This window comes from Salvelinus sp. IW2-2015, linkage group LG32 (assembly GCF_002910315.2).
Source record: "Salvelinus sp. IW2-2015 linkage group LG32, ASM291031v2, whole genome shotgun sequence".
Taxonomy (NCBI): Eukaryota; Metazoa; Chordata; class Actinopteri; order Salmoniformes; family Salmonidae; genus Salvelinus; species Salvelinus sp. IW2-2015.
This window is the reverse complement of record NC_036871.1, coordinates 30544872-30558262: the sequence shown is the minus strand read 5'-3', so window position 1 is coordinate 30558262 and position 13391 is coordinate 30544872. Positions and strand designations below refer to the sequence as shown.

General features: G+C 43.4%; 1 protein-coding gene across 1 annotated transcript in view; it reads left to right on the top strand.

Annotated features, from left to right (window-relative positions):
- The first annotated feature begins 1150 nt into the window (after positions 1-1150).
- Positions 1151-13391, top strand: part of LOC111957262 (phospholipid phosphatase 3) — a 13067-nt gene continuing 826 nt past the window's right edge. Inside the window, exons 1-4 of the mRNA XM_023978044.2 lie at positions 1151-1633; positions 7829-7983; positions 12381-12661; positions 12885-12942. Coding sequence (XP_023833812.2) covers positions 1492-1633; positions 7829-7983; positions 12381-12661; positions 12885-12942 — 636 coding nt within the window. The 5' untranslated portion in view covers positions 1151-1491. The remainder of the gene's footprint in view (positions 1634-7828; positions 7984-12380; positions 12662-12884; positions 12943-13391) is intronic.

The window sequence follows — 13391 nt, the reverse complement described above, 5'->3', positions numbered from 1 at the left end:
TGACTTACCACTGACTGCTGGACATCAAGGGTAACCACTTCTTACATGTCGGTTACATGTCACTTCATTAAAAAAAAATCGATGTCTAGCTGTCTTCTGGACTGCTTGTAGTTCAGCGACAGACACACCTCAGATAACTTGGCAGAGGAAGTGAAAGCAGCTGTGGAATAATTCCACAGGAGCACAGAAGGTGCTGAAAAACTAAAGTCTACACAATGCCAGATGGGGATGCCTGAGCAGAGGCCTAAACAAGACTGCACTACAAAGTGGAATTCAACATTTTATACATTGAAGTGATTTCTTGAGTCAAAGGATGCCATCATCTRTACCCTGGCCATTGTCAATGCACCTGTTGATGCTCTGACCCAAGAGGAATGGGAGGTGGTGGAGGTGTGCAGAGTCCTGGAACACTTTGAGCAGGTCACTGTGGAGATCAGTGGAGAGAGGTACAGTAAGCAGTTATTACTACATTATTTAATCCAGTATTATATATGTATATGAGCAGAAGATGAGAATGTTGAGAATGTAATATCAGTAGACAAAACATGAACCTGAGTTACTGTACTGTTCTGTCTTTTCAGCTATGTGACAGCCTCAAAAATGATACTCCTGTGTAAGGGTCTGCAGCGAATCACAGCCAACCGCCAGAGAGAAGCAAATGTAACCACATGACATGTGYCAGAGTTGATGGACACCCTATGTTCATCAATGGACAGAAAGTTCCATTTTGGGATGCTGCAGTTTTGCACATTGTTATTTATTTTTCTTTGATGTGGTGCAATATTCTATTATGTTGTTCAGATTGTTTTAATTTTGAATTGTTACATTTATATGCACTTTGTTTATATTCATTAAAAAAGTTATACTTTAAATGCAAATGTTTAATAGCATTTTTTTCTTCATAACAAACCAATGCATTTTTAAATACATTGTGGTTATGGTAGAGTATGATTTCATTTAATTATTTAATAAGAATCGTTTTAACACCAATCATAGTCAAACTACGGCAAACTGTTTGACTTGAAAAAATACAAAACATATTTTTTTTAAAGATCCTTTTGGGAGTCAAAAGAGCCGGCTCTTTTTGGTGAGCTGAGCCGAACGAGCCGGCTCACTGAAAAGAGCCGGAATGCCCATCACTAGGGGGAGGTCCGTGGGTCTTGTAGGAGGCGGTCACCGGAGGTGGGAGCGCAACTAAACCTTCGGTGGTCCTCAAGGATTATTAGAAGCTGGCTCAACAACGAAAGTCACAGAACGAGCAGAATATACGGGAAAGAAATAAACCCTTGCAGTTAACTGGAAAGTCAACATTACTATCAGAAAAACCGGCACATCTCATTTGAATTTATCAGCACAATATATGGAAAACTATTCAAAATCCTCTCTCAGCTGATGGTAACTCAATAACTGACTAGGAGAAGTTAACGGGACTGGAGGCTGCAACTTTGCCACGCTTTCTTTAATTTGGAAAACCATTCAAGGGGCCTATAAATGCAACGCTGTTTAATTTATGAGAAGACAATGGCACCAGAGACAAGGAATGGAGGAAGCTCTTCCCGGAATAACAACAACTGTAAAGACAACAGCAGGAGAAAGTTGCTGGTCGGTATGGATCTCGTCTGCTTGTTTTTAGGTGAGATTTTCTGCCTTTCATTTCTATAGATGTTTAATGATTTTCGGATGTGAAATGAGTAAACATGTTTTTTATTTGCATAAAATCTGGTTATGCGAATTAGCATATGTTGTATTGTTTTTATTAATTATGTTATTCATATTAATAAGCAGGATAATGTTCTGGGACAATGTTAGTTTGTCATCATAGTCGAGCTAGAGTGTTAATCCCAAAGTTATGTCAAGTCCAGAAACTGGCAGTCTTAATAATAATAATTAATCCAAGCAATCTCTGAGCAATGTCATTCTTTATCCAAGATACATATATATATATATTTTATATAAAACAGCAAAAATAGTTAACGTCCCCCCCCCCCCCTTAGAAAGACAATGATTTCTCATGACAATATTTGTCCAGAGTTATTTGAATGCCATTGCCCACGCAAATGGGAAAGGGTAATTGATAAATTGCAACAAGTATTTTTACTTGTTGCACTCATTTGGCCTGTTTTAATATTTTACAGAATGTCTCACATGCCACAAGCCAGGAATTCTATTGAAGTGACATCTGGTGTGTGTGTGTGTGTGTGTGTGTGATTAAAGGAAAGTGGTGACAAGGTCAGCCATGTGTTCAGCTAATGTTCTGGGTGCCATATATTTCCCCCTCTCTCTCTTTCTGAGCTAGGAGTGAATGATTCCTTACCAGGCTCAAAAACACTAAGGTGGGGAAGTTCCAAACAGCTCAAAGGTGAATGAATCAGTAATTCCAAGAAAGACCCTAATAAGTCTTCTGATCCAAGGCCTAGTAGTCTTTGATCTGCTGGTGACTTGACACAACGCCTACAGTACAAGGTGTTATGATATGCATTTCAGAGACCAGTCAATTTTACCCCTTGACAGTTTGAAAGTATTATTCCTTTGATGGGTTGAAATGTATAATACATGGAGGTTGAATTTATTACTCTGTGGTGAAGACGTAGTATTCAACTTCTACAGGGTTACTGACTGAGTTGACTGTGTCCCATGAGACATCTATGGCCACTTCTTACACCACAACTGTTTAGTAGAAATAGTCTCTGATAAGGTTATCTCAGGTCAGTAGAGGTTCTTCTGTCAACAAACTTCTCTGTCTCTCTATTGCCTTGCAAATTCAGAAATACAGTGCCTTGTTACGTTACAGCCTTATTCTAAATTGGATTAAATTAAATTAAATCCTTAGCAATCTACACACAATACCCCATAATGACAATGTGAAAACAGGTTTTTAGAAATGTTTGCAAAAACAAAAATAGAGTCCACCTGTGGTAAATTCAATTAATTGGACATGATTAGACATGATTTAAGTTCCCACCGTTGACAGTGCATGTCAGAGATAAAATCAAGCCATGAAGTCAAAGGAATTGTTCATACAGGGCCGAGACAGGATTGTGTCGAGGCACAGATCTGGGTAAGGGTACCAAAAAATGTCTGCACCATTGAAGGTCCCCAAGAACACAGTGGCCTCCATCATTCTTAAATGGAAGATGTTTGGAACCACCAAGACTCTTCCTTGAGCTAGCCGCCCGGCCGAACTAAGCAATCGAGGGAGAAGGGCCTTGGTCAGGGAGGTGACCAAGAACCCAATGGTCACTGACAGAGCTCTAGAGTTCCTCTGTGGATATGGGAGAACCTTCCAGAAGGACAACCATCTCTGCAGCACTCCACCAATCAGGCCTTTACGGTAGAGTGGAAGGATGGAAGCCACTCCTCAGTATAAGGCACAAGACAGCCCGCTTGGAGTTTGCCAAAAGGCACCTAAAGACTCTCAGACCATGAGAAACAAGATTATCTGGTCTGATGAAACCAAGATTGAACTCTTTGGCCTAAACGCCAAGCGTCACGTTTTGAGAAAACTTGGCACCATCCCTACGGTGAAGCAAGGTGGTGGAAGCACCATGCTGTGCGGATGTTTTTCAGTAGCAGGGACTGGGAGACGTCAGGATCGAGTCAAAGATGAACGGAGCAAAGTACAGAGAGATCCTTGATGAAAACCTGCTCCAGAGCACTCAGGACCTCAGACTGGGGTGAAGGTTCACTTTCCAACAGAACAACGACCCTAAGCACACAGCCAAGACAACGCAGGAGTGACTTCGGGACAAGTCTCAATGTCCTTCAGTGGCCCAGCCGGGTCCGGACTCAAACCCGATCTAACATCTCTGGAGAGACCTGAAAATAGCTGTGCAGCAATGCTCCCCATCCAACATGACAAAGCTTGAGTAGATCTGCAGAGAAGAATGGGAGAAACTCTCCAATTACAGGTGTGCCAAGCTTGTAGCGTCATACCCAAGAAGACTCATGGTTATAATCACTGCCAAAGGTGCTTTAACAAAGTACTGAGTAAAGGGTCTGAAATACTTTTGTATATGTCATATTTTATACATTTGCAATCATTTCTAAAAACCTGTTTTTACTTTGTCATTATGGGATATTGTGTGTAGATTGATGAGGGGAAAAAACTATTTAATCCATTTTAGAATAAGGCTGTAACGTAACAAAATGTGGAAAAAGTCAAGTGGTCTGAACACTTACCGAATGCACTGAATGTGTTTTTATTTTTGAAGAATATAACTTGTAAATGCTTCATTAGCTTACTTCAACTGTCACACTCCATGAGCACCCAAAATATACAAATGTTTTTCTCCAATGTTTGTAAACAAAGTAGATGTAAATAAACACTGTATAGTCTCAAAACATGGTTAAAACTATCATTTTGAAATCATGGATAGTCAGTCCTTGCATCAATAGCACTGGCTATGAATTTGAGAGTGGTTACATTTCTCCAGCCCCATCCCCCAGCTTTTTACCAAAACAGTGGCTGGGAGGAACTTTGTTATTGTTTCAGCTGCTGATTGCCACATTAAGCATTCATCACAAATATTTTTGGCAACCACAATTCAACACAAATGTGATCTTTTCCCCTCCGTTCCTCTCTCCCAGCAGTCTGTGGAATTATGAGAGTATAGGAACAGGGTTTGCCCGCCGCACCACGACCAGACAGACAGGGAGTAGTTTCTGTGGGGGTACTGCCTGCCATGCACACAAGCGTACAAGTAAAAACAAGGGCATCTGTATATACTCTATCATACATGTAGTATACACTAAGTATGTCAGTGGGCGAGCATTGGCAGCAAGTGGAAAATGTGTCTGTTTATTTTAGCTTCAGCAACTGGTGTTATGGTAAATGCCCCCAAAATATGGTGGAATTTAATTCATTCAATGCAAGCCTCTATTTGCCTGTTCCAAACATTGATTGTAGTTTCCATAGTGGAATTGACGCCACAAACTGTAATTCTAAAAAGTCCTATGGGCGTGCTTAAGAATTCTTATAACCCAATAAGCTCAAGGTAAATGTTTCTCGCTTCCAATTTTCCATGAGAGAAAACAAAGCAATCAGTTGTTTGAGTACTAACTCATCACTTCGAGGAAGTTGTTTGGTTATACCTTACTGGGGCTTTAAAGTAATCCGCTACAATGATAGAAAAGCCAAATAATAAATAGACCACCATTTTGATTTTGGTAAAAGAAAATCCGACCTGCTCACTCATGCCCTTTTTAATTAGGGAGTGTTTACTGCTTTCTGTTTTTTGGGGGTTCAGTGTAGCTAATGCATTAGACATGCGCCACTCGGCTGGTGTTGTTCTTGGCAACCAGCGGGGCACTAGTTTTCCCTCGCTTGTGTGAAGCGAGTAAAACGGGAAATCCCAAGATGTCTTGCAGAATGCTGATGCTGCACTGTCTGGTGGCATGGGACGTCAGGTTTGGGGGCCTCGGGGTAAGACAACACAGCTGAATCATGGGAAAAACAGTCTTTGTAACATCTCAATTTCCTTTTATTTAACTTGCTCTCATTTTTACTCGCCAGCCTACTCTGTGAGTCTTGGATCTGATCATGTGTTTAAAGGTGGTCAGTGAGATCAAGACACCACGATTAACGCCTTGCACATTCATAGCTGTGCTGAGACTAGGGCCCTCTTTTTTTCTTTCCACTGCCCTACATCCAGTGGCGTAAAGTACTTAAGTAGTACTTTAAAGTATTTTTACTTAAGTGTTTTTTGGGGGGGTACTCATACTTTACTATTTATTTTTTGACAACTATTACATTTACTTCACAACATTCCTAAAGAAAATAATTTACTTTTAGTCCATACATTTTCCTTGACACCCAAAAGTAGTCCTTAGCAGGACAGAAGATTGTCCAATTCACACACTTATCAAGAGAACAACCCTGGTCATCCCTGCCGCTTCTGATCTGGCGGACTCACTAAGTACAAATGCTTTATTTGTAAATGATGTCTCAGTGTTGGAGTGTGTCCCTGGCAATATGTAAAAAAAAAAAAAAAAAATTGTGCTGTCTGTCTGGTTTGCTTAATATAATTTTTTTGTAAATTATTCATACATTTACTTTTGATATTTAAGTATATTTTAGCAATTACATTTACTTTGATACTTAAGTATATTTAAAACCAAATACTTTTAGACTTTTACCCAAGTAGTATTTGACTGGGTGACTTTCACTTTTACTTGAGTCATTTCCTATTATGGAATCTTAACTTTGACTCAAGTATGACAGTTGGGTACTTTCTCCACCACTGCCTACATCATCAGCAAGCAGCGGTCCCAAGCTGCCAAGCCAAGCACTGTGCTGTGAGAGGAATGCCTGCTGATTCCCTCCCATCACAAGGGCCATGAAAAAGGCCCAACGGATTAGACAGTCAAGATCGGATGGTACTTAAAGTAGGTTTTCTCTCTGCTACAGCTCTAACATCACTGAAAACACCTACTGTAGCTTCAAATGGTCTTCTGGTTTATTGTTGCTCCTGTCAGGGTATTTGTTTGAATAGTAATAGTAAAAACAGTAACAGTAATAATGTGAATCATGTTGAATCTTGGATGTGAGGGAGGGAGGCCAGTGGAGGAGTGGTTAGGGTCTGGTCTGGGGTTCCCATCAGGCAGAGAGACTGGCCTGTAACATGAGCTGTTTCCAGCTGGGCCTTCAAAGCTCAGGCAGCTTGGAGCAGGGCAAGGGGAGCCAAGCATACTGAGGTGTGTGTTGACATTTGGGTTTGAAGACATCAAGCCCCCTGCCTCAGCTCTGCAGCACCCAGGCCAGCACCCCCAGTTTGATCTTCCCTCCCACCCCGGCCTCAGCCTATACCTAGAGAGAAGGGGTATAGGCTGGATGTTTGTTTTTCTTTGTATTCATACATTTAAGAATTATTCAAGAGGTTCACTTCAAAGCGTCAAACATCAGTAAAGGTCCACTTTGATGTGATCGAGCGAGAGAGTATGTTTTCTGTCAGGGGGTTGGACAGTCCTCTCCTGGGTACCACTTTTCCCCTTTAGTCCTCTTGGCCTACATTTTATTTTCTCATCCAATATGTTTGTTATCTGTTTGTTGTAAAAAAATGTATAAGCTCTTTTACCTCTAAAAGTGGCCAAAGACACAAATTAGATTTGACAAAAACACCCTTCAAGTCTCATCCTTGAAGGCTGATAGCGCCGCCATGTTTTTTCCACTTTAGTTATCTGTGATGGATACCATCCAACCCTTTTAGTAGTAGCTGCCTCTGTTTGATGTTGGTTATTCATGGTATGAAGGGTGCTACAGATTCTAACAATGACAGATCTTTCCCTTTCTTGGCTGCCATGTCAGTAAATTTAATTTAGTTTATTACATTTTTCAGGAGTTGCTGTTATTAAGTTAATATTGTCAATGGCCGGGTCATTTCAGTACACAGAGATAGGATAACAACAGCAGGATGTTCATGTGTTATCTGGTGGTAGAACGAGAGGCTCTATCACTTAAACGGATATTTGGTAGATTGCTGTATCCTACATGTCCCCTTGATATTTTCCTCAAATTGAACATGGTACAGGTCCAATTCTGATCACCGTATCATTTTATATTACACAAATGTACAACGTTATCAGCTGAGGTTTGTGTGAAGAAAATGTTGATCAATGTTATGATGACAACTGCATAACAACAGTTCCCTTCCAGAGCCCATGCAAGTGTATTTGTCTGCCCCTGGTAAGTGTGTGGGTGTGTCTTTCTGTGTTTGCTTGGTGAGTGTTGTGGGTTAACTGCAGAAATACAGGTTGTGTGTGTGGTGTGTGTTTGTATGCCAGTTAGAATACATGGGCTGACCCCAGCTCTCGTGTGTCTGTCTGTGTGCAGTGATACTCTTTGCTGCCTTTCTGCACAAGTTTCCCATCGTGCCCCACCGGAGGGGCTTGTTCTGCAATGCCAGCAGCATCAGTCTGTCCTATAAGAGCAGCACGGTGCCCACCACTGCCCTGGTAGCTGTCGGCTTCACTGTGCCCGTCACCTCCGTAAGTCTTTAGCATGGCYCAGCAGCAGGAGGGACAGGGAACACATACAGGGGACTCACTCCAACTTCACCCAGGCACTAACTGGCTATCTAAACGTGTCCGCACACACTTATAGCTTCCTAACATTTACTAGTTGGGGATCACCTTTCTAGTCATGCCAGTTGGCTATAGCAGAAACAGACCAAGGTCAGTAGGGGATTCCATTGGGCCAAAATACATTTAGAGTGAGAAGTGAGACCCCCATATTCCCTGTCTGTCCATCGCTGTGCCATCTACCTGTGGACCCTCCTCTAGGAGCCCCTTATTGACCCTCTCGTTCTCTGTCTCCATCTRTCTCTCTGCCTCACCGCTGCTGTGTGTCCATAGCCGGCCTGCCTTTCCTGATCATAGAGACTAGTGCTGTACAGCCCTACCGCCGAGGCTTTTACTGCAACGATGAGTCCATCAAGTACATGGCCAAACACGGAGACACCATAAGCGACGCTGTGCTTTCTGCTGCTGGCATTCTTATCACCATCCTTTCTGTAAGTCACTATAACTCGCTAATTAGCCTCAGTCCCAGTTCAGTTTGTTCTGTGTTGGCCAACTCTTATGTATAAGAGTATGCATTGGAGTTGTCAAGACAGCACAAACAGATCTGGGATTCAGGCTACTCACTAATGTATGTTCACCCGACTTTTCACCTCATCGTCTCAGCAGTATACACCATCACCTACTCACTGTACTGTGTGTCTACCGGGCCACCCACTGTGTGTCCCAGTCACTGTACTGTGTGTCTACCGGGCCACCCACTGTGTGTCCCAAGTCAGCTGTACTGGTGTGTTACGGGCACCACTGTGTGTCCAGTCACTGTACTGTGTGGTCTATACCGGGACCACCCGACTGTTTGTGTCCCAGTGTCACTGTACTGTGTTGTCTACGGCACACTGAGTGTGTCCCAGTCATGTACTGTGTGTTTACCGGCACCCTGGTGCCCCAGTCCGTGTCTACGGGCACTTGTGCCAAGTCCACTAGTACTGTTGTCTACAGGCACACCTGTGTGTCCCAGTCACTGTACTGTGTGTCTACCGGCCACACTGTGTGTCCAGTCACTGTACTGTGGCTGTTACCGGGGACCCACCGATTGTTCCCATACACTTGTACTGTGTGTCTACCGGGCACCATGTGTGGTCCAGTCACTGTACTATGCGTCAACTAAATGTTACCACAGATCGAGTCACCTTTGAACTATCATGTCTAGTGGATGTTATCCAGGATCAAGTTTGTTCGTTTTTTGACCACCATGCCAATACACATCATTCAAAGTTGAACTTTCTCTGAGTGCCTACATGCTCGCTGACAGATTGTGCAATTAGTATCTTATGGTGCATTTCCATACAGGATTTACCTCAGCGTTTTACCCAAAAGGCTCAGACTTTTCTGTTTCCATCCTACGTGGGCCGGCGCCCGTTTCTAAATGGGCCACTGGTACTTTCAAGCTTTCATTTACATAACAATGGCGAACTGTGAACTTTAACATCTTCTCACAAAGCAACAGTTTTGATTATGCACATGTTGTTGATTCTGCCCTTCACTGCCAGACCTAGCTATAGAAACAATTTCCCTAGTATAACATAAGGGTGTATACACTAGTGTAACACTCGTGTTACAGTCGAAAAACAGTATTATTGACTATGATTTTCCAGACCTGTCAGGCCTTTTAGTGTTCTGAGTAGCACTAGATAAGYGCAAATCAGAATCGACATTCGCCAGTTGGTTTTGCTGTTAGTGTTATCTTGATTGGTGTGATTAAGATGGTTCCAGTGTTGAAGGTGTTATAAAAGAGTTTAGAGGGTTGAAATGTTAAATGGATCAGGCTGTTGCTGTTTACTATAAGATGACTGAAGACCTGCTGGTGTAGGGCTCCATCTCACTGAAGAGAAGTCTAACCTCAGGGTTGCATTCTTTGGAGTGCAACGTTCAAGAACTTTCAGATAGTAATAGATTATCTAGAACAGACATGCTTCTCTGTCCTATAGAATAGGGTCAGATGATCATGCTAGCTGCTCTATTCAAGACATTTCTATCCTCAACCTTCTGTAAGGTTGCATTCCACTGAACAGACCCAGTCAGGGGTTGAGGCAATTGGATTGGTTTGCATGGTGAGAAGGATCTCCCTTGGCCTGTGTAATTATGGTTGACGCAATGGTTGTTCGGTCAAACGCTGTAATTCACGGGCCTGGAAATGTGGTGGATGGCACAGGGGAAGAGCTGTAGGCTCATTTTCTTCTTCTGAACGTGACGTTAAATTCCATGTTCCCCAGAGGCCCAGAGCCTTTTGGCTGGCCTTAGACTTTCTTGAACTCTTGGAAAACTCTTAGCATTAGGTCATTTAATGCTTCGTTGCCCCTTGGATAAAGCGGAGAGAGAAGCTGCCTGTCTTAAATTAAAGGCATAGATGCTGTGTCCCTTGAAATTGGCACTGCGTAAAAAACATCTCTGGAAAGAAAAACAACTCTGGGAGTGTACGAGTTTACTTTTTATCATTTGTGAGACGACTAGACATTTATGAGACAAGCCACGAGACAACCTCTTCCCCCCTTTGAATATCTCTGAGGTTACAACTATAACAGTTACATAAAGTTACTACAAAGCCGTTTCATTCACATAGTTGATCTTCTCTCAGTTGTCACACAATGAGAACCAGATGTATTCTTTTCTCTCCCATGAAGCAGCTGGGTTGGATCAGCCAGGCTCTAAAGGGCTCCAAGGTGGAGAGAAAGAAAGAAAAAAGAAAAACATACATGTTATCAGCTTGTAAAATCTCCCTATAGGACTTTCCCCCCAAGGAATGTGTTTTAAAAAAAAGAGACGTTTTTTCGACCAGACAAGAATTTTGCGATGAAACCGAGATACTAACAAGAAAACACCCAGACATCCACTAGTGAAATCAGAGCCCTGCGAAAACAAGTCAGCTGGTGAGGTGGAAAACTAACTAGCCCCTGATGTGAGTCTGCTCTGGCCGAATCTGGACACCATGTCGCCTAGCTCAGCGTTTCTCCTGATTAAAACCAGAAGTGCTGCCCCCGCCCTCCCTCTCTCAATTCCTCTCCCTTTTCCCTACTTTTCTCCCTCCCTCTCTCTCCCCCTCTTTTCTTCTCTCCCCACTCACTCCTTCTCGCCTCCTCCCTCTTTATCTCCCTCGCTCTCTCCCTATCTCTCCCCGGCTCTTCTTCCATCACTGTTCTCTCCCTCTCTCCCTTCCTCTCTCTCTTCTTCTCTCCCCCTCTGTCCGTCACTCCTGTCTCACTCTCTTTCTCCCTCCCTCTCTTCCCTCTCCCTCACGCCTCTCCTCACTCCCTCCCTCTCTAATTCTCCATCTACCTCCTTCTATCCCCACTCACTCTCTCTCTCCCATTTGTCAGTGGCCAGGAGGTGGATTAGAGTGGTGTGGGGAAGGGAAAGGCATTTGAACTTGAACAGCTGTAGTGAATTATTGGAGTCCAGTCCACGTCCCCTAGTCCAGTCCACGTCCCCCAGTCCAGTCCACGTCCCCTAGTCCAGTCCACGTCCCCTAGTCCAGTCTACGTCCCCTAGTCCAGTCTACGTCCCCTAGTCCAGTCCACGTCCCCTAGTCCAGTCCACGTCCCCTAGTCCAGTCCACGTCCCCGAGTCCAGTCTACGTTTGTTTATTTACCCACTGAAAACCTCTGCATGTGCTGTCCACAACTCACATACTCACTCACCCTCACATACTGTAGCTATACTGAAAGTTATGCATTTCGTTTTTGATGTTAATGGTACAGACCAAGGGTTTGATCTGTAGTGTTTTTATGGACGTTTTCCTCAAGAACAAACAGAAACATTTGCATGTCTTAGATGTAAGACTTTTTGTCCTCACACAAGGCAAGTTCACAGTATTGATGTCACTGTTCATATCACATTCTGATTACTCCTAATATTGTCCCTCTCTACTCTCTGATCTGTCTCACCTGTTTTACTTCTGTGATTTACTGAATTCCAAGTGTGTATTGGATGTCTGATACTCTATCATATGGTATATTTAGGAAATGAATACGCGGTTCAGTTTTGTTGACATAGGAAAAGTGTCTTCATAACTACTATGGAACAGAGAACATACAGTAACTGTATGCTATACTAGCAGTCATTTGACTGCCCCAGGTCTACAGCAGCCATCTTTGTAGATGACCTGACTGATGAGCCATATATACAGGCAGAGTTTCTGTATCCTCTCCTTGATCCCTCCTGTCAGATCATCATTGGTGAGAGATAAAGTTATGTAATCTACAAAGATGGCCGCCGTAGACTCCAGGTCCATTAATTACCATTTCACTGCCACAGCCATCTTATACTGTCGATTACATGACCATATCCTCTCCTTGTTCCATCCCCATCAGATCGTCATTGGGGAGAGCTATAGGATTCACTACCTGAACGAGGGCTCCAAGTCCTTCGTAGGGAACCCCTACATCTCCGCCCTCTACAAGCAGGTGGGCGTGTTCATCTTTGGCTGCGCAGTCAGCCAATCGTTCACGGACATCGCCAAGGTATCGGTGGGCCGCATGCGACCCCACTTCCTGGACGTGTGTAGGCCCGATTGGTCCACCATTAACTGTTCCCTGGGCTACATCACAGACTACCAGTGTCATGGGCCTGAGAGCAAAGTCCAGGAGGCCAGGTACATTACTCTGACATGACTCCATTGTGATTTTGAAACATCTATGTAGTGCTTATGAAGACTTTATGAATGCTCTATAAAAAAACGTAGAAGTTATGCTTAGTTTAAAGTGATACTGGTTAAATTTCATGCAAAGTGAATGCTTAGTTCAATACCCAGGAGAAAGGCATACCTGGATAGCAACAACAACACTGTGTTAACATGTTTATTCTCTCCTTTTCAGGAAGTCGTTCTTCTCTGGCCATGCATCCTTTTCCATGTACACCATGCTGTATCTGGTGGTGAGTTACTGTTATGTGTCTTAGCCAAATGCACAGACACACACGCGCACGCGGATAACGGACGTCACGCTGCTTGCTTAGCGAGTACCACTTCCTCGTGATTCGACTCACACTGAGACTCGAACCCAGGACCGCTGCTTTACTAACATACATGACGCCCTCCTGAAGCGTCTGACCAGTCGCGCTACACGAAAAGCTAGCTAGGCTGAGGAATACACCCAAAGCAACAAGACGTGAAAACTGCATGTCTGAAGGCACAGAAGAAATAATAAACTGGAAAACATTTTGTTGGGGGGGAAAACAGAGGAGAGTTCACACACACACCACCACACCACACACACACACACAACACACACACACACACACACACACACACACACACACACACACACACACACACACACACACCACACACACACACACACACACACACCACACCCACACACACA